General features: G+C 35.0%; 2 protein-coding genes across 4 annotated transcripts; one reads left to right on the plus strand and one right to left on the minus strand.

Moving 5' to 3' along the window:
* Positions 1-609: 609 nt before the first annotated feature.
* Positions 610-10,571, minus strand: LOC122318795 (cyclin-H1-1-like). The gene is made up of 14 exons (XM_043136427.1): positions 10,251-10,571; positions 9,926-9,976; positions 9,762-9,840; positions 9,498-9,616; positions 9,330-9,403; positions 8,984-9,104; positions 8,794-8,862; positions 3,138-3,179; positions 2,707-2,784; positions 1,821-1,879; positions 1,480-1,564; positions 1,177-1,265; positions 976-1,059; positions 610-887 (listed from the first exon to the last, which is right to left on the minus strand). The coding sequence occupies exons 1-14, from the start codon at positions 10,308-10,310 to the stop codon at positions 884-886; spliced, it is 1,014 nt and encodes a 337-aa protein (XP_042992361.1). The 5' UTR covers positions 10,311-10,571; the 3' UTR covers positions 610-883.
* A 509-nt stretch (positions 10,572-11,080) lies between these two features.
* LOC122317848 (cullin-1-like) lies at positions 11,081-15,488 on the plus strand. 3 transcript variants are annotated; one of them, XM_043134891.1, is made up of 9 exons: positions 11,081-11,244; positions 11,383-11,588; positions 12,179-12,278; positions 12,986-13,060; positions 13,300-13,347; positions 13,431-13,640; positions 13,729-13,806; positions 14,300-14,386; positions 14,829-15,488. In XM_043134891.1, exons 2-9 carry the CDS (start codon positions 11,458-11,460, stop codon positions 14,910-14,912), a joined length of 813 nt encoding a protein of 270 aa, XP_042990825.1. In that variant the 5' UTR covers positions 11,081-11,244; positions 11,383-11,457; the 3' UTR covers positions 14,913-15,488. The 3 variants fall into 3 exon arrangements, with proteins under 3 accessions (XP_042990825.1, XP_042990824.1, XP_042990826.1); XM_043134890.1 differs by having other exon boundaries at positions 11,083-11,244; positions 12,986-13,171; XM_043134892.1 differs by lacking the exons at positions 11,081-11,244; positions 11,383-11,588 and adding an exon at positions 11,709-12,079 and having other exon boundaries at positions 12,226-12,278; positions 12,986-13,171.
* The last annotated feature ends 4,591 nt before the right edge of the window (positions 15,489-20,079 follow it).

A 20,079-nucleotide genomic window follows, 5' to 3' on the forward strand; every position in this document is an offset into this window, starting at 1 on the left:
TAGTTACAAGGATGTCGGGGTTTTGAATGAACAGGATTTTAATACTCCATGCAGACCAGCAAAGCTTATAATTTTTCCATTTAGAATTACCATTGATAATCAAGTTGTTGGGTGGAATTTCCTTGTATATAAACTATTATATGAAGACTTGCTTGTATAGTTGGACAAATAAATTACAACGTGCGCGCGGCTGTTCAACTTGTCGAAAATGTGAACAAGCAATGTTAAGTTTACACATCATCAAGAATTTTCAATCCATAAGCAGCAGCTAGCTAGGCACCTAGAATTCATGCACATAGATGGTTTGCATCATTTGTCAAAGCTAGCTAAACCTGAAGCTTTGACCCGCAGGATGCACAGGACTCATTTCAGCCCGGCCACCATATGAATACTTGAAGAGGTACCAAACACGTGCTTAGGGTTTGCATCAACTTCAGCAAGCAAGAAGAGAGAGAGAGACTACATATATAAAGCAAGCTCACTTCAAATGTATAATTTTGAAAACTGGATCCCTCAAGTGCATTATTTTGAGGTCGGTTTAACTGGTGCATTCTTTGCAATCATTTTGAGCTGAATTTGCCTAAACTACATGAAAATAGGTCGAGCTAATTGAGCAAACTGTGTGAAACGGATTTCTTAGCTGTGTTAATAGTCACTTCTCAAAGATGTGAGATTCATTGTAAAAATGGGCAAAATTTCAATGCTGAACAAAATTTTAATCGCGTGGTTTGCAAACGCAAACCAAATACATATGAATAAAGAAACTAAAGAAGATACTGATCAGAGAATAGGAACTATATTTCACTTCATGTGTAACAATATTTGCTCGAGGACTCTGAAAAGAACCAACTTTCTGGGAGAAATACCAAGATAGTAAGATACATTACCTGAAATCAGAGAATAAAGTCAGTCCAAAGAATTTAATAGTGGAGCCAAACCCAGATTGAAAGTTCAATCAAGCAGGGCTGAACATACGATTCAGTAAGAGAAAGAACATTTTGTGTTTCATTTGAACTTTTCTTTGACTTGTGCTTTGATTTCTTCTCCCGTTTCTTACTCCTGCCAAGCAGTCAAATATGGGTATTGGTACAAAAGTAACAGACCAGGGAATTAGACTAACAGTTTATTTCTTTGTATGTAGGAAGAATAGAAAAATATAGGAAGAATAGAAATTACTCGTCATTTGAGCTGAGACCCCAACAAGATTTCAGTTTCCGGTTAATGTGCTTCAAATCTTTTTCTGAAGGGAATTTATATCTCTTAACCTGCATAGAGAGCCACAAAGAGAGTAGAATGGTAAAGGTAACCGAAACAACACATTGCTCTATCTAATATTGAATAGCACTCGTTGAATATTATAAAACAATGTTTCCCTTGCACAGAATCCTTCCTTGCCACTCCATTATTGCTATCAGTGAAGTATGTTACAGGAATCATCCAAGGTATATTCACATTGCAACAAGTATATAAAATTTGTACCCAAGAATCTATTGCATTTAGTGATTCAATGAGCTCTGAAACATTGTGTGCAGAACTCTGACGAGAGAGGATGTTCCTCAGGTATCTGCAAAGAGGCATGCAAGCAGAAGAAGACAGAATCATTACTGAAGACAAGAAACGTGATAGTGATATTTGTTTTTGGGCCAATAAGAGGTTTAACCCCAAACCCCTTTCTTTCCTACCCAGCAGATTATCAGTTATCACTGTGCAAATCACAGTTTGGCAATCCACTACAATCATAGTTTGACTATCAAATGCAAAAGAAGCATTGCCAAAACCATTAGTCATTATCTTGAGAAAACTCCAAAGCAATTTAAGACCTCTCAAAGTCAATAACTTGGTGCACCCCATTTGAACAACGCAAAGCAGCCAATGCTAACTGCATCACAAAAATTATCAATAATCTCAGTATTCTAGTTAAAAAAGCAGATTACAAGATCAAATCACAATCTGAGCCAGACGGTGAAGATTACATGGGAGTCAACCAAGGTAATTAAAGACAGAAAGAGAAGACATCTGATCTAAATTCAGTGAGAGGTTCATTAGGGTTAGGAACCAAAGGGTGATTGGTGAGGTGCTCTGCAAAGTAGTTTTACTATGCAAAGAACGAGAAGGTCGGCAAGTACAACAATTTTCAATTAGAGCACCAGGAGGGTACATTTCGGCAGTAGCAGTTGGAATTTATTGAAATGCAATCCATAAGGGACATTTCAATCTCCTTCATCCCAATCTAAAAAAAATACACCCTCCAGCCCCACTTCCATCTTTTTTCCACCAAGTCACGATCCTAAGTCCCAAAACATAAGAGGGTTAAGCGATCATGGATTAATATTTATATGTATACATGCTGTTAAAAATTACTGACACCTAAAGCACAAGTTTTTGTATATAGGTAACACACAAAGCCACAAGCAGAGGACAATAAAAGTAAATTTTAAGTATTCTACTCCCTTTACAAAAAAAAACAAAATTAACTAATTAAAATTACAAACAAAAACAAAACCTCATGAATGATTTAGAACTCAAACAGAACCGGAGATATACTGTTAACATTCCAAAGCACCAGGTTTCTTCCATAACCGCTCTACTAATGTGTAATCTGTTACTTATAAAACAAAACTTTTTGATAGTTTTTTTGTGCAAAAAAATAATAATAATAAGAATGAGCTATCTGCAATCTAAATAATCAGGGAAGCATCATCGTACCTGCCCGGGAGGGAATAGAAGTTGTGCATCAGTGAGCATGATTTTGTCAACTTCCATCCTTGCAGTTTCGTGTAAAGCCTATGTAACATTAAGCACCAGAAGGATAGATAAACACAAGGAAGAAACTCTGTGAACATGAGAAGTGACAATAAATGCTAGGCTGTTAAAATGTTTGCTTCACTGGAAATATTTAACAATTGATCAAATTAGATATCAATTATTCTTACATGGTAATCATGCACTAAGATGTTGCATATGCTCAACTAGCTATTTTAAAAACTTCAATTACTTGTCATCTTTATGAAGACTTTTCAAGTTTCAATTTGAGCATACATGAAAAAGTAGTCAAGCAATCAAGAATAAGATCGAAGAGCAATAAATACGCATAGACTAGTCATTTAAAAAGATTAAGTAGTATACAAGCAATTCACCTTTAGCATATGAAGCTGGTCATCTTTCACTTGGCAGAATTCCTGGGAAACAGCACCAATTGTCACCAATTGCAACACAGAATATGCAAGATTAATAATAAATAAATGTAGCATCACAGTGAGGCAAGAAATAGGAATTGAGGAATCGCAACAGGAATCACAATTAAACCTATCAAAAAAATATCACACCCAAAGATTGGAGGGTGTAGAAGTAGAGATCACTCGCAAAGGCCAAGTCATTTGAGAATTAGAAAGGGAGACCCTAATGGAGGAGATTTCTTCGAGGCAAAAATCAATGGCTTTGTGGCTTAGGGAGGGGGGCAAATGCACAAAGTTTTTTCATCAGGTTGCAAACTCATGTAGGAAGAATAATGCCATTGAGATCATGACCATAGATGGCTGTGTTTCTTCAGAACAGTCAGTGATAAAGGGTTATATTGCTGGACATTTTGAAGATTTGCTTTCGGAACCCTTTGAATGGAGGCCTAGATTAGATAATCTACTTTTAAGGCCATTGATCAGACTAGTGGCTGGAGAGACCCTTTGAAGAGGAAGCGGTACAACAAGCAGTCAGAAAAATGAATAAAGACAAAGCTCCAGGCCCTGATGGTTTTACTATGGCATTTTTTGTGTTGGAAGGTGGTGAAAGGGGATGTCATGCAAGCTTTTCATGAATTTTTCACTTTTGGGAAATTTGACAAGAGTTTAAATGCTACATTTATTGCACTTATCCCTAAAAAGGCTGGTGCAATAGAGGTGCATGATTTCTAGCCTATTAGTCTTGTGGGCAGTATGTACAAGATGATATCAAAAGTTATTGCTAATAGGATGAGCACGGTTATGGATAAAATCATCTCAAGGTCCCAAAATGCATTTGTTGGGGATAGAAATATATTGGACTTGGTCCATCGCTAACGAATGTTTGGACAGCACAATCAAGTCAGGAGTCTCGGGTATTTTATGCAAATTAGACATGGAGAAAGCCTATGACCACGTTAATTGGGAATTCCTTTTTTATTTGTTGAGGAGATGTGGTTTTGGGGAGAGATGGAAGGTGTAAATGAGGCATTTTGTGTCAACAGTTCGCTTCTCAATCTTCGTAAACGGTGATTCCGTTGGTTTCTTTAACAGCTTGCGGGGGTTGCGACAAGGCGATCCACTATCACCCCTCTTATTTGTTATTGTCATGGAGGCCCTAAGCAAAATGTTGTTGGCTTCAGTGGAGGGTGGCTTTTTCTCACGTTATTCAGCGGGGGATACCTTTTTTTGATATGTAAGAAGTAAATTATGTTGATATGAATGAAATAGGTATAGCCCATGTACATAGGATTATATAGAAGAACACCTAAATACATTCTAAATTAAAGACAAAAAGTCATGAACATTGTTTCCGTCAAGTACAATGGCTGAAAACCAAAGCATTAAAGTGTGTATAAAAAAGTTCTGAAATTCTGCCATAGTGGGTTCCCTATCTTCAAAGCATCGCTCATTTCTTTCCAACCAAGTACACCACATGATACACAACGGGATCATCTTCCACACTTTTGCCACTTGAGGACAGCCTTGAATTTCCTTCCAGCAGGCCAATAAATCCACTACTCTCAATGGCATCACCCAGGCAACATCCACCCGTTTGAAAATCTCATTCCATAGCCCCCTTGTCACCTCACAATGCAAGAGTCGATGATCCATGAATTCTCCCTGTTTTTTACACAAATAGCACCAATCCATCACGATGAGTCCCCTTTTTCTTAGATTGTCAGTGGTCAAAATCTTCCCAAGAGCAGCAGTCCATCAAAGAAAGCTACTTTGGAAGGCACACGAGACCTCAAAATCCTCTTCCAAGGGAATGAAACATGGTCTTGTGCTGTCAAGATCTTGTAGTATCCTCTATCTGTACATTTCTTGCTACCATTGGCCCTCCATTGCATCGTATCCTCCTGCGGCGCAGTGTTCTCCAGGGAGTATAGTAACCTGAAAAATTCTGATACAATGTGCAATTCCCAGTCGTGAATGTCCCTGTTGAAGAGAGTATTCCACTGGTAAGAGCCATGGGAAAAAACCTGCATCTCTGCCACTGAAGCCTCATGGTTAGTTGCAATACGACACAAAGCTGGAAATGCCCTGTGAAGAGCGCAATCACCACACCAAACATCATGCCAAAACCTGACTCATGTCCCCTCACCCACCACAAACCGGATTTGATCCTCGAAACTCTGCCATCCCTTCCGAATAAATTTCCAAAGGCCCACACCATATCCCCCACTCACTACATTAGAACACCAACCCCCCTAGGCACTTCCATATCTAGCATTATTAATCTCCTTCCATGGTAAGTCTTCCTCTAAATGATACCTCCATAACCATTTTTCCAACAAAGTTTTATTGAAAGTTCTCAAATTGCAAACACCCAAGCCCCCATACGGTATTGGGGAACAAACTTTGCTCCAAACAAGGTGAAATTTCGTTTCCTCCCCGATTCCTCCCCATAAGAAAGTTCGATATAATTTTTCAATCCTATTCGCCACTGCTGCAGGCAATGGAAATAGAGAAAGAAAATAGGTGGGAAGATTAGTTAAAGTACTCTTAATCAAAGTGAGTCTCCCCCCTTTCGATAAATACAACCGTTTCCAACCAACAAGCCTTTTCTCTACTTTTTCCACAACCCCGTCCCAAATACCTCGAGCCTTAAAAGTCGCTCCCAAAAGGAGTGCGAAATATTTCAGAGGCAGAGAAGACACTTTGCAATCTAGGAGGCATGCCAAGCTAGTGATATTAGGCACCACACCCACCGCCACCATCTTGGATTTGTCAAGGTTCACCTTAAGCCCCGACACTGCTTCAAAACATAACAACATTGCATGCAACACTTGAATTTGCCCATGATCCTTCGTAGAAGAAGAGTGTGTCATTTGCAAATAAAAGGTGTGAGAGCGAAATAGATCCATTAATGCCATTACCCACCGAGAAACCAGACATGAACCCTCCTCCAACAGCTGCCCTCACCAATCGCCCAAGTGCTTCCATAACAATAACAAAGAGAAGCAGAGACAGAGGGTCGTCTTGTTTCAAACCGTGTGAGCTGTTAAAAAAACCAACCGGAGTACCATTTACTAACATCGAAAAGCGTGCAGTAGAGACACAATGTCGAATCTAGGAAATCCACCTATTCCTAAAGCCACACCTCTCCAACAAGTAAAAGAGAAAATCTCAGTTCACATGGTCATAAGTCTTTTCCATGTCAAGCTTGCACAGAATACCCGGCACACCTTCCCGCAACCGATGATCTACGCATTCGTTGCTAATAAGAACCGAGTCAAGAATTTGTCTCACCCAAATAAATGCATTTTGTGGCTTGGAAATAATATGTTCCAGAACCGGGCTAAGCCAGTTAGCAAGAACCTTCGCAATGATCTTATATACTCCTCTCACAAGACTTATGGAATGAAAATCCTCAACGGCTATAGCCCCATGTTTCTTCAGGATAAGTGCAATGAAAGTCGCATTAAGGCTTTTCTTGAACTTCATGAAAGAGTAGAATTCCAAGAAAACTTGCATAACATCACCTTTCACAATATCCCAACAAGTTTGAAAGAATCCCATCGAGAAGCCATTTGGACCTAGAGCTTTATCCTTGGCCATGCCACAAATTACCTTATAAATCTCATCTTCAGCAAACGGTTGTTCCAACCAACTTGCACTATGTGAATCAATAGTCTCAAACAACAAACCATCAAGCGGGGGATACTAACCATGGTACTACCATTATATCGCATCTTTTGTTTGAAGATGATACGTTGATATTTTGCGAGGCAAATCCAGGTCATCTTGAATCTTTAAATGCTATCTTGCTGTGTTTTAAAGCGGTCTCCGGGTTAAAAATAAATCTCTCTACAACGGAGATGGTTGTTGTGGGTAATGTGCGTAATGCTAGGGGGCTAGCTAATATATTGAGATGTGTGGTCTCTTCGCTGCCTATGGAGTACCTTAGCCTTCCGTTGGAAGCATCGTTCAAAGCCAAGACTATTTGGGATGAGGTGCTAGAGAAAATAGAGCGTAGACTGGCTGGAAACGATTATATTTGCCTAAAGGGGGTTGGATTACACTAATAAAGAGTACCCTTTCAAACCTTCCCACATATTTCTTGTCATTATTTCCTCTTCCAGCTAGTGTTGCCTCTCGGATTGAGAAGCTTCTGTGAGACTTTCTATGGAGTGGACTTGGCGTGAGTTTAAGTTTCATTTAGTTGGGTGGAACAAGGTGTGCTCTCCCTTGAGGGGTGGTGGATTGGGAGTTTGCAATGTGAGGGCCTTCAATAAGGCTCTTATCGGAAAATGGCTATGGAGATATAATTATGAGAGGGAAGCACTATGGAAGGTGGTGATTAATACTAAGTATGGGAGTATAAGGGGGGGTTGGTGCTGTAATGAAGTTAGGGGGGCACACGGAGTGGTTTATGGAAGCATATTCGGAAAGGTTGGTGGTCTTTCTCTAGCAACGCTAGGTTGTGTATGGGGGATGGCAATAGAATCAATTTTTGGCATGACGTTTGGGTTGGAGATATGGCTCTTAAGGATGTTTATCCCTCTATTTTCAGAATTGCAAGGGAACAAGATGCTTTCGTGGCCGACTTGCGGGAAATTACCAATGGTTCATAGCAATGGAATGTTAGCTTCATTAGGGAGGCCCATGATTGGGAAGTATGTGTCCTCGTGGAGTTCCTTACCTTGCTATACACCATTAGTCCAGCTGTTACAACAGCGGATAAACTGGATTGGCGGCCTTCCAGGAAAGGAAATTTTTTTGTACGCTCTTTCTTTGAGACTCCTACTGCCCAAGGTAGGAATCATTTTCCTTGGAAGAACATGTGGCAGAGTAAAGCACCTCCTAAGGCTGTTTTTTTTGTTTGGACAGCAGTTTTAAGGAAGATTTTGACTATTGATAATTTAAGAAAACGTGGGCTTATCATCATTGACTGGTGTTGTATGTGCAAAAATAGTGGTGAAACAGTGGATCATTTACTTCTACAATGTGAGTTTATAAGGGCCATATGGAATTATTTTTTCAGCAAAGTGGGATTAGCATGGGTTATGCTGGAAAGGGTGGTTGAACTACTAGCTACTTGGAGAGGGATCATGGGGACACCACATATTGCAGCTGTGTGGAAGATGGCTTCCATTTGTTTTTTATAAGTAAACAAGTCATAGGTGGGGTGAGAGAAAGAAATGATATTTTGGTGTATCTGGAGTGAAAGAAATGATAGAAATTTCAAGGAGCGTGAGCGCTTTTTGGAAGAGTTTAAGAGCTTTTTCTAGAAGACCTAATTATGTGGACCATTGCCATAGATTCGAATGGTCTCAGTTTCCATGATTTCCTTGTAACTGTTTCTAGTTCCTAAATAGGTGTAATCACATGTATACCTCCTGTGTACTTGGGCTATGCCTATCTTTATATCAATAAAATATCTTCTTACTTACCAAATAAAATAAAATATCTTCTTACTTGTGAAAAAAAATATATCACACGCATCAACAAACAAATGAGATTTCTTGTACAAATCAGAAAATAAGAAGTCTATTGAGCTTTACTTATAAGAAAAAAAAAAAAAAAAAAAGTCCATTGAACTTTCTTGTAGAATGGATTAATAATACTTAACCTCCATGTCATTCAGAAAACCATCTATTGAGCGGTACGGTGCATAAACAATAAGGTCAAATTCTAAACTCTGCGAAAACAAAAGAAAGAAGATCAATGTCCAAACTTTGGCAAAGGACACGATGTACATAAGAAAAAGAAAAGCAAAAAAAATAAAGAGAAAACACTAATATGAACAGGCACATCCATGCCTGATAAACTATCATCTCATTATTGAGAATCAATTGATGGTCCTGCGAGATCCCCTTACCAAGCTCCTCTGCTGAAACATGATTTTCTTCTATCTTACAAGCTGCATATATGCACGTTAACCTGTGCATGAAGTAACTTTGTAAATAATGTCAAATTCGCAAACTATTCACCAACAATTTACCATCCCAAGCAATTCCATTAGTGCATGATTTTCTAATCTGTCCAACTATTTTTATTAATAATTTCCTCATGAACCATATTTTGATGCAAAGCATATTCAAACTTCTATAGTGGATCATGTGGCCACTGGGAAGCTTCAGCAAACGAATGCAAAAATAATCTTACATAATGTTTTTCGGGTGATGTTCCATGACCGACCATTGAAGGTAAAATCTTTTAAAATATATAAGAGCTGTTGCCTGCAAAACATGAACCAATTCCAGAAATTTGACGGTAAACCTCAACATTTATCTTTATTTTTGTACTTATTCTATGCAAAAGATAAACAAATACCTGAATTTTATGAGGAAAGTGGAAGTTGTTACAAACTTCTTGAAGTTTATTCTCGTAGAACACTCGCATATACTGCTCTTCCTCAATATTAAGGGGTTTTGGACGAGAATGCTTGTCGGCTAACATGAAAAGAATGTAACCGTGAGGAAAAAAAAAAGGTTAGAAGTCTTAGCCCGAAAGAAAAACACACACACACATAACAACCAGACGCTCAATTCAATAAGAAAATGCTACAAAGAATGTGACTCTTGAAAAAACATTTACCAGTATCTTTTGGGTTCATCGGAGGTTCGGGATATGATAATGACCCATCAGCATCAACTTCCATAAGCGTTGCTCCATACTTTAAAACACATTAGTTAATATGAACTCCACAAATAGGAAGGAAAAAAAAAAAAAAACAATTTAAGAGCAAATTGTGTACCAACCTTCTCTAGTGCTTGTATTGCTCTTTGATTAGAGGCTTTGTATTTTTCAACCTATAGACAAAAATATGCTTACAATTGTATATTTATATATATTAAAAAATTTTCTTTTTCTCCATCAACCACGCAGAAATGAGAAAATCAAATTCCGCCGCTCAGACCGAGCTTCATAGGAGCATATAAGCAAAATCAAAGTGAAATTTTCATATTCATGAACCAAAAGCAAAATCTGCGACTCCAAATGTTCTTTTCCTACGATTTCCGGGCAACCAAACGGGAAATGAATAGTGATAAGGGCAGAAAGAGAATAGTAACCAAAGAAGCTTACTAGCTCTTGAGGAGTGAAGATCCACTTAGCTCGGTGAGTCGAGGTCAGGAAATCGGCCATGGCGACTCGGAAACCGAAATTCTGTTGCTTTAAGAAATGTATCAGTTATTAGTACTGTTTAGCACCGGGTCTTTGGATTTGTGATAAACTCCGATAATCAATGTTCCAGCCTTCCAGGATCAGAGCAACGCAGAAATCAAAGAAAACAATACTTTCTTTTCTTTTTTTCTCCTGAGACTGCTCTCGCCTTTGCTGTGGAGTGTGGAACATAAAAAGCAAGAAGAATACTGGAAGAGGAGAGCCCTTTCTTCCTTTGGGCAAATTGAGTAAATTGTGTTTGCAAAGTTCCTTAAATTAAATTTGAATAATTAACCCTCAAAATTATGATATTAATTTGTAGGTTATATATTTGAGATATATATACTATAAATAAATTTTATAAAAATAAATTTATAAATTAACGTAATTTTATGTGATATGTAGATTTATTTTATAATAAAAATAATTTTATAATCTAAATATCATATTTAATTATGTCAATTTATAAATTTATTTTTATAAAATTTTTTTATAATTAAAATATTTTAACCATAAATTATAAAATTATATCATATTATCTATTTTTCATTTATTTTAATAATCAAGATTAAATATTAGTGTAAGTTTTATTGGAATTTAGATAAATGATTAGACGAAAAATCAATAACTTTTTTTTTTGAGAGAAAAATGTTTAGCTTGAAGTTTTAATTTTTTAAATTGACCTTTTAAGTTATAAAATTCCAACGGAACCTCTATTGCATTGCAGCTTGCTCCAATGATACAGTGTTTTTTTTTTCTTTTTCTTTTTTTTTTCCAAAGCCCATTGATACAGTGTTTGAGAACTCCAACGTGAAACTTTAAAAAGCATGCTTTATACGATGGATGTAGCGGGCTCCATTCCACAGTCCCACTCTCCGCTCTCAACTCCATTACTAGTTTCTTTCATGCACTGGAGGTAAAACCCTAAAAGCCCCTCTCTTTGGTTTCTTTCTCTCATTCTCTTTTCCAAATGTATACAAAATTCCAATGTCATTCATTTTTCTCATCAGCATCTTCTTTCTTCGTTTCACTGTGCATGGTTGAGCTATTTTAGGTAATTGTGGATGAAGTAGGTTGATAATTTTGTACTGGGTACATGTTGGATTTTTGAGATTGTGAGGAGAAAAAGATGAGGCAGGTTGTAATGCTGGATGAGGGGTTGAGGATTCTGGAAGAAGGGATTGTGAAGGCAAAGAATATTCTAATTGGACACCCACCCAAGGCATTGTTCTCCAGCGAAGACTATATGAAGTTCTATAAGTATCCTATTCCTTTACAGAATTTTGTTGGTTTCTCCTGGTTTGTAGGCACTTTTGCGGTGTGCCGGGTATGCATCTTCAAATATATATATGTATATATATATATTTATTAATTTAAAAAATTAAATGGGTTTTTGTGGTTTTCTTTCTAATTTATTATTCTGCAAATTAGTTTATAATAATATTCACGGAAAATCTATATGTATCCTTTTCTTGAAATATGATGTGCCCTCTTGCTATCTTAAATTATGTAGATACATCCATGATCCATGTATGTTCCCTTGTGTGTGCTCACATACACATTCATAACTAGATTATTCTTCAGTGTGGGCTGTTGAAGTAAAGTACTTACCATAATTTTTCATGATGAACGTGTGAGGTTTTTAAGAGTTTTTATGACTTAACGAGGCAAAAAGAAAAAACTTGTAGATTTTTCAGAAAGGTTTCTTATTGGCTCCTGATTGGACGTATGTTAAATGACTTCAATATCTAGTAAGCACGAGTTCGCATTTGTCACAGTATCATTCTTCTGCAATAACTGTGCTCCGGAATATTTTTAAATATGTTGAATGTCCTTCACTTGTTGGATAGCTGCGTTTATACCATGTGTTCTCAGAGACCACCTTATGACTATTCAGGGGAGCTTTATGAAAGATACAAAACCGCTTTGGAAGAGAGCATTGTTTCAGTGGTGAGATTCTTAATGTTCTGACAACTTGTGCACTAGTTTAGTCCAATTTGCATATCAGATTGCTTAATGCAGTGTTCTTGGACACCCGATGCTGATCAAAAGAAAAAAAAAATGCAGAATACAAAATAAGATGCTCAGAACTTTTTTTTTGTTTTTTTGGTCTTGGCCGCTGAACAACTCCCCCCCCAAAAAAAAAATAAATAAATAAACCCAAAAAACACAGAATAAATTATTTTTAATTGTGTTATCATTACAGAGAACATGTACAAAATCAAAATGCACATTCAACGTGGTTGAAGTTATATGAGATATAAATATTTATTCAACTTAGATGGGTTATTTTTGTGTATTGAACTTGATAGTCCTAACTGTCCCTATAGAGAAGCATTACGTTACCTCCATTTTCTATGAAGTGGTAGCTTGGTGAAAAGTAAGGACTAGGCAATACCTTGAAAATCCAAGTTATCCCTTACCTGAACCTGAGCTCTTGCAACAGACCCTTTGGCAAGCAGGTGACCATTCCACCTCAAATTCAGTCTGAGCTGGCAGTTTCTATACCAGCCTCCCAATTTACTCCGTGAACCTATATTGACCAGGCCATACCTAGAAACCTTGTGTACAGTGCCTTTTACAGCCTAAAACATAAATATATTTAATTTCTATCTTATTCTTTGTTAATCCCCATCTTTTTTCATTTGTACTGTTAGGTGCTGCCATCTCTAAATGACAAGCATGATGCCTGTTTACTCGCAGACCTTCTGCAAATATGGACAAATTACAAGGTGATGACGAAGTGTTTATCTGGATTCTTTCTGTACCTTGATCATCACTTTGTTGTTAGAAGAAACTTTCCATCACTAAATGATCTTGCAACTATTTCCTTCCACAATCTGGTAAGCATGCTATCTCGTATGCATAAAATAGCTCCCGTGTTGTGTAGTTCTCACGCATCCTTTTTTCTTCTCATCCTGCCCTTTCAGTTCAAGGTTAGGCTAATTTTAACTTCCATTTTGAATTTCAGGTCTGGAGTAAGCTGTATGGCAACTTTCTAGATGCTGCTATTTCCCTGGTATGTTGACATGCTATGTTAATTTTGTTTTTATTCTTGGTTTCTACAATGTGGATTTTAATATATTCATGAATTGTGTCCAGATCAATCAGGATCGGAATGGGAAACAGGTTCAACAAGATTTGCTAAAAGATGTCTTGATTTTTTCGACTTTCTTTGCGGAAATTGGAGAGCAAAAGATAGAATACTATGAAATGTTTGAGCAAATCATGCTTAAAGAAGCAGCCAGTTACTATGCTCAATTAGCTTCAGAGTTGCTTTGCTGCAGATCATATACAGATTACATTCAAACGGTTGTTTTTTCCAAGTGTTAGCAGCTTTGAAAATTTCTTACATTTAATTCAAAGTAAAAATATGGGCTCACTGTTCTGAATGATTCAGGTTGCATGGTTATTAATACAAGAGAGAGAAAGATCTGTCCGGTACTTGCAGCAGGGTTCTGTAGAGAAGTTACTTGAGGTCTTTCTATCCTTCCATCAACTTTTTCTCTCTCTCATTAGGTAGTCACAAATCATTGGGCCTCCTGATAGTCTGTCAAAGTAACCATATATGAAAGTAAAGAGGATAGCCAAGTAAGTGAAAGGCTGAAACAACATTTTCAAGTAAAAAGTTAAAACAACTCTGCCACTGTGCATAGATCATTGATTTCTTTTGGGAATTGGTCAATTTTCAATGATGAGAGGGGAAAGATATTGTAACCATGTGGAGCTTTTCTGTGCTTTCACAAACGCCCTCAACATTTATAACTTGAATTAGCTGTTATAATCCCTCAAAAGGACGACAAAATCTAGCACATTTTATGACCTATTCTCTCTTAGAAGCATATATTGGTTTTGCGCTTTTGGATTGATTTGTATGTCAAAGGAAAATCTAGTCTGTGTTATGTAAAGAATGGTCCTTCTTCTGAATAAATTGGTGCATTGATGTTCTGCTGTGTCTGCATCTCGTTCAGATTGTAAAACGGAAATTGATGGATGAAACTGCACAGTTATTAGTTGAAAAGCAAAAGGCTGAGAGCCATGACACAGCAACTTATCAGGTATGCTTCATTTTTCTGTTTAGCTACCTTTGAGAAATTCAGATCTTAGATTTACATCCAACAAAATAACGTGCCATTTTGATAGTCTGATCATGGTTTCTTGATACTATGAAGTTTCAATTTGTTACTACCACTTTCATCTCCCCGGCACATTCATGACCACATCAATGTTTGCTGATTTTTACTCATCTTTTTTCTTTTCTTTTATTTGTTTTCATCTTTTGGCAGAGATAGATGTATTTTTCCAGACATTTATTAATCACCTTCTTTAAGACAAAAGAGAACCATAGATTTTGTTTTTCATGTTCTGACTGCTTGATTACTTGATACGTGTCTTTACTTCTAATTGTTAAAATAAGTCTTACCTTTACTTCTAAAGAGAAAGCTTACTTGGTTCCGACAGTCTCCTGAATGTTGTGCTGATTTATGCATACTTCTGTAGGATCTACTGTCAAAATGTGCTGGCATGAGCCTTGGAGGGGAAAGTTCTGTGTCACCGTTGACTCAATGTCCCTTTCTACAGTAAAAGTTCATCTTCTAGTAATTAGAAAGGGTTGATGAAACAGTCAAGTTGTCAACCCAAATTCACTGATTTTTGCGAGTTATTGAATAATAGTTTGAACTGGAAGAGATAGGTCTTATCATTCCATACTAAAATCAAAAGTCAATATGTCTGTTACTGTGTATTTGTGTTCATTTTCTTCAGCAATTGAGCAGTTTGGTTGGGACTCTTCGCATGGGGAGACATGCCAGTTCTTTGCTCTGGAATTTGTCACTGAATAATATAACACATGAAGGCTGATGCGTTCAGTTTTGGCCCAGTTACAGTTGAGCTTTTGAAAAGACTGGTTCACCGAAGAGGTGAGAATTTTAGGTTAGGTTAGGGGATTGTATTAAGAGCCATATGTTGAGCAAAGTTGGATTTTTTAAATTGTTGATCCTTCAATATTGAAGGAAGGTATAGAACAGGAACATTGCTAGCTTTTACAACGCTTGCTGTGAGTTACATTTGTTAAGAATGGGTGAGCCATGATTGCTTTGAGTTACATCAGAATGTATGTTCCCAAAATGCAAATGCAAATGTGCAAGTTGGAACTGTGTCCATCAATTATATCACACCCTTTTTCATTTGGCAGACATGCTATAACTACAAAATGATCGCACAAAAGTAAATCTACGCATGACTTCCATTAAGTGTAACATTGATTTTTAATGCGAAACCAAGGGGATACCATAAACCCCATTTGGCATCTCTCTTGCCTGTTTGAGGAGGGGAAAGTAGATAGAAAAAAGGAAAGAAAGAAAGAAAGAAAAGGAAATAGAATCAAGAAGTTAGGCACAAAATTAAAGAGCAACATCGATTGAAGGGTTGGGCTTCAACATGGGAACATTTGCGAAGCTAGATGATAAATATGCATGGCTAAACGCCTACAACATACATTAATTTTATACATATTTCAATCCAAACCGTGTTTGGTTAATCTCGGCTTGACGCCTCCCGCAAGATATTCGTGCATAGCGTACCCCCTACAGTCAACGAGGTACCATGCATTGCTAAAGCAAAATTAACAAAACCAAATAAAAATCGTATAAATCAAGCAACATGGAATAATGACGGAAATACATGCAGTATTTTTACTTGCAAGTGAATGAGGTGTATGGCACATTTGTTGGATTTATAGAATCTAAAATCGCCAAGATCACTTGTCAAGTCTGTGAAGAAATTTGGTAAAGAGAGCCTACCTGTAGCAATTGGAGAGAATAACACAACGGTGTGGTCTTCTACGTTCAAGATTCACTATATGAAAAAACTCACATCAATGAAATGTGTAAAGTCAAGAAGATGAATTTAGAGTGGAGATCATGACTTATATATAATACCCAAGTTGCAATTTTATTTTTTATAAAATAATGGAATTACACGGGTCTTTAATGAGTCTCTACACATAAATTGAGCCCGTACCACTTTAATGCTCATGATTTAACCAAAATTATAGACTTCTAGAGATGTGTCGATGACCCGGTCATATCACTTTATTGATCACACTTATTACGCCTTGTAGACATTATCAAAACCTTATATTTAACAATTTATACAATGTATAATTTATAATCTATATAAGTCCATTAATTTAAATAATTCTATCAACATTCTCTATATCACTACTCCGTGGTGGCTAGAACTTCGTCATAATAGATCGCCAGATTTGAGCTAACAAGACGGTCAACCTCTGGATATCATGAGTGGCCCGACAACTATAGGTGTTCTCTTTTTCAAAATTCTTTTAATGCGAAAATTATTTTAGTACGAAGGTTTATTTATTATTTTTAAAAATTTAATTTAATATCGGACTAACTCATAACACAATGGAATATTTTTTTAAAAACAACACAAAATCCGAATCTATATATATATATTTGACAAACATTTCTTTTAATCAAAGGCGTGTGCTTCTTTGTGCGGAGAGATGCAAAATGGTGATTGGAATAGACATGACTCAGGAAGAAGAAAATTTCTGTTTTGGTATATAATCATGAGATTAGAAGTTGGTATAAAGGCAGCTTCAATCATGGTCTCTCTCCTCTTGTACTCCAACGACCCCACCAAATTGCTTGAAACCCCTTCCAATATTCCATAACAGCATTTCACACCACCACTATTTCTATTGTAAAAAGATTATACGAAAATAAATTTATAAAATGACGTGATTTCAGGAAATTTATTAGATTTATGTTATAATAAAAATAATTTTACAATCTGACGTATTACATCAAACTACGTTAATTTATGAGTTTACTTTTATGTGATATAACTGTAGGTGAAATATTTTCCTTATAAAAGTACTATTTTTTAAAAAAAAAAGTTTTCAAATTTTAATTCAATTTTTTCAAATTTTAAAATAATAATAATATAAAAAAATAATATTTTAACAATATTTTATTCAAATCTTAATTTTTATCTAAAATCATTTTATCTCATTTTATTATCCAAACAAAATTTGTGTTAAATTAAACCATTTTCTCAAGATATTTTTTAGAAATTAAAAAATAAATAAATAAATAACCCAATATGCTCTCTCTTGTCTATCCATAAATTATAATGGCGGAAATATCAAAACTTACGATTTGCACCTTGGCCCATCATAGAATGCCATGATTCTTAGGGCCCACAGCACATCACTTCATAGTCGTCCAATCCAATTAACGGTTTACCCCAATTCCATTAGCACTCAATTAAAGATCCCACGCTTCATTAATTATTAATTATACGAATTAATCTCCTAATGGGAAGCAGCTTAAATGATCATCTAAAGGCTTACTTTCCATTGTTTACTAAAAGGAATGAGATGCATCGAATCATCTCCACAACTTAAAGTGAAATGCGCGATAGGCTAGAGAGAGTCAACAGAAAGAAGAAAAAGGAAAAGATAAAAGGAAAGATATATAATAAAAATAAATTTACATATTGATATGATTTTATCAAATATATTAAATTTATTTTATAATAAAAATAATTTTATAATCTAACGTATTATATCAAACTACGTTAGTTTATATAATTATTTTTGTAGAAATCTCTTTCTGGCTAAAAGAAAATGATCAGTTTTGATGCCAATAAGTAAAAGAAACTGCAAACTGCTTTGAATTTGGTGGTTTTTCAATAAAGGACTCCCATATTTTGCCCCTTTTTTTTTTTTAATTTCTAAATACTGATAGATTAGTGATACCACCAAAAGAAAAAGAGTTGCACTAAATTAGTGTCGATACATGGGCCACAATGGATGTTGGATTTCGAAGTGGAACGTTATGATTTTGAGGGTTAAAGATATAAGAAAACTAGTATCCAATAGTCAATAGTTAAATCTTTGTTTTTTTTGGGTTGAAATTCTGAATGTTTGGTTTGAAAGTAGTTTTTTTCTGGTAAATGGGTTTGATTTTCCTTGTGGTTATAATGGTTTTGAGCAGATTTTATAAAGGCAGAAAGGTCACGTTCTTAATTTAGAATTTAATTGCAATTCATTTGGAGTTTTGTGTGTTGAGCTAATCAATGGTTTTGTTTTTGTGGAAATATTATATATATACATATATATGTATGTATGTATGTATGATAAATGTTATAAGGAAGGTTTAGGATGTTGGATGTCGAGATAAGATGAGAAATTTGTAAATGGTAATGAAATGATTCGTAAATAGTAGTTAAATAGTTTGAGTTAAAACGTTTTATAGAGTTTTGGGAAATTACAGAGAAAAGTTAAATAAAAATATTATAAAATTAAATTATTGTTATAATATGATTTTTTAATATTATTTTTGTTTTGAGATTTGAAAAAATTAAATTATTTTTGTGTGTCGTTTGAAAATTTGAGAAAATTATAATGATTAGATGAAAAATTTTAAATTTTGAAATTGAAAAATGTGTTTGAGTAGCGTTTCGATGTTAAGATTAGATGAGATGAAACTATCTCAACATCCAAATGGGGCCTTAAACCACACACATTTACTTAATCAACATGTAATTTATTATTTTTGTCATTCTATTTAGTCACACATATATTTAAGCATTAAGATAGAATGATAAAAATGAAAAATTACATGTTAATTAAATAGATGCGTGTAGTGTAAGACTTCCATCTATAATTTATATATATATATATATAGAACAACTATATTCTAAAGCATTTACACTACACATTATTCATATTGCATTATTTGATTTGGAAGATAAATTTTAACATTTGAATCTTTACAAATCAAATTATGTCATGTGAATGGTTTGTAATATAAAAGCTTTAGAATATCAATACTTATATATATATATATATCTATATATATTATTACTATATACAAACTTAGGGTATGCAAGTTTCGTGCATTGCTTGTAAAAAAGTAGGTAAGTCTGATATTCACACGAACAAATTCATTTTTTTATTTTTTATTTATATTGGATCATACTTTCTTTTTTATTTTTTAATTTTTAATTTTTATCTAATGGTATGCGCGAGACTTGCATGAAAATTTCAATTCTGTAATTAATTGCTTGGAGTTGGATGGTTAATTGGTTAGGGTAGACTTATTGGTTGTTGAAATACTTCTACAACGAAAGATATTTTACAAATAAATCATACAACAATAAATTTATAAATTAATTTAATTTGATGCGATATGTTAGATTGTAAAGTTATTTTTTTCATAAAATAAATTTAATAAATTATATAAAATTATATCAGTTTATAAATTTATTTTAATAATTCTTTGTGTATAGAGAACACTTCTCTTCTTCAAATTGCTATATTTGTGTTGCATTTCTCGAGTTTTAATCGGTTCTAAGGGTTAGTTTTCGCTTTGCCTTTTGGACTTGTTTACTTTCCTTCGTGGCAAAGAAATATTAGCTCAATTTTTGAAAAATCTTGTTGTTTGATTTTTTTTAATTAATTTAAAGGTTGATGTGTCATTCTCATTTAATGGTGTAAAGTCCTATAGTTACACTATGTTCAGACTAAAGATGTACTCTAATTATATTATTGTCAGAATAATAAAATGAAGAAAATATTTTTAAAAACTAAGAAAATCTCATTTCTCTTTTTATAATGCAAATTGAATTAACCAATAACAATATCTTCTTTGCAATTGAATTATAATGGAAAATTTCAAATTATTAGACAAAGCATCTATCATATTGGAGTAATGTTACG

This window comes from Carya illinoinensis, chromosome 8 (genome assembly GCF_018687715.1).
Source record: "Carya illinoinensis cultivar Pawnee chromosome 8, C.illinoinensisPawnee_v1, whole genome shotgun sequence".
In the NCBI taxonomy this organism is placed as follows: domain Eukaryota; kingdom Viridiplantae; phylum Streptophyta; class Magnoliopsida; order Fagales; family Juglandaceae; genus Carya; species Carya illinoinensis.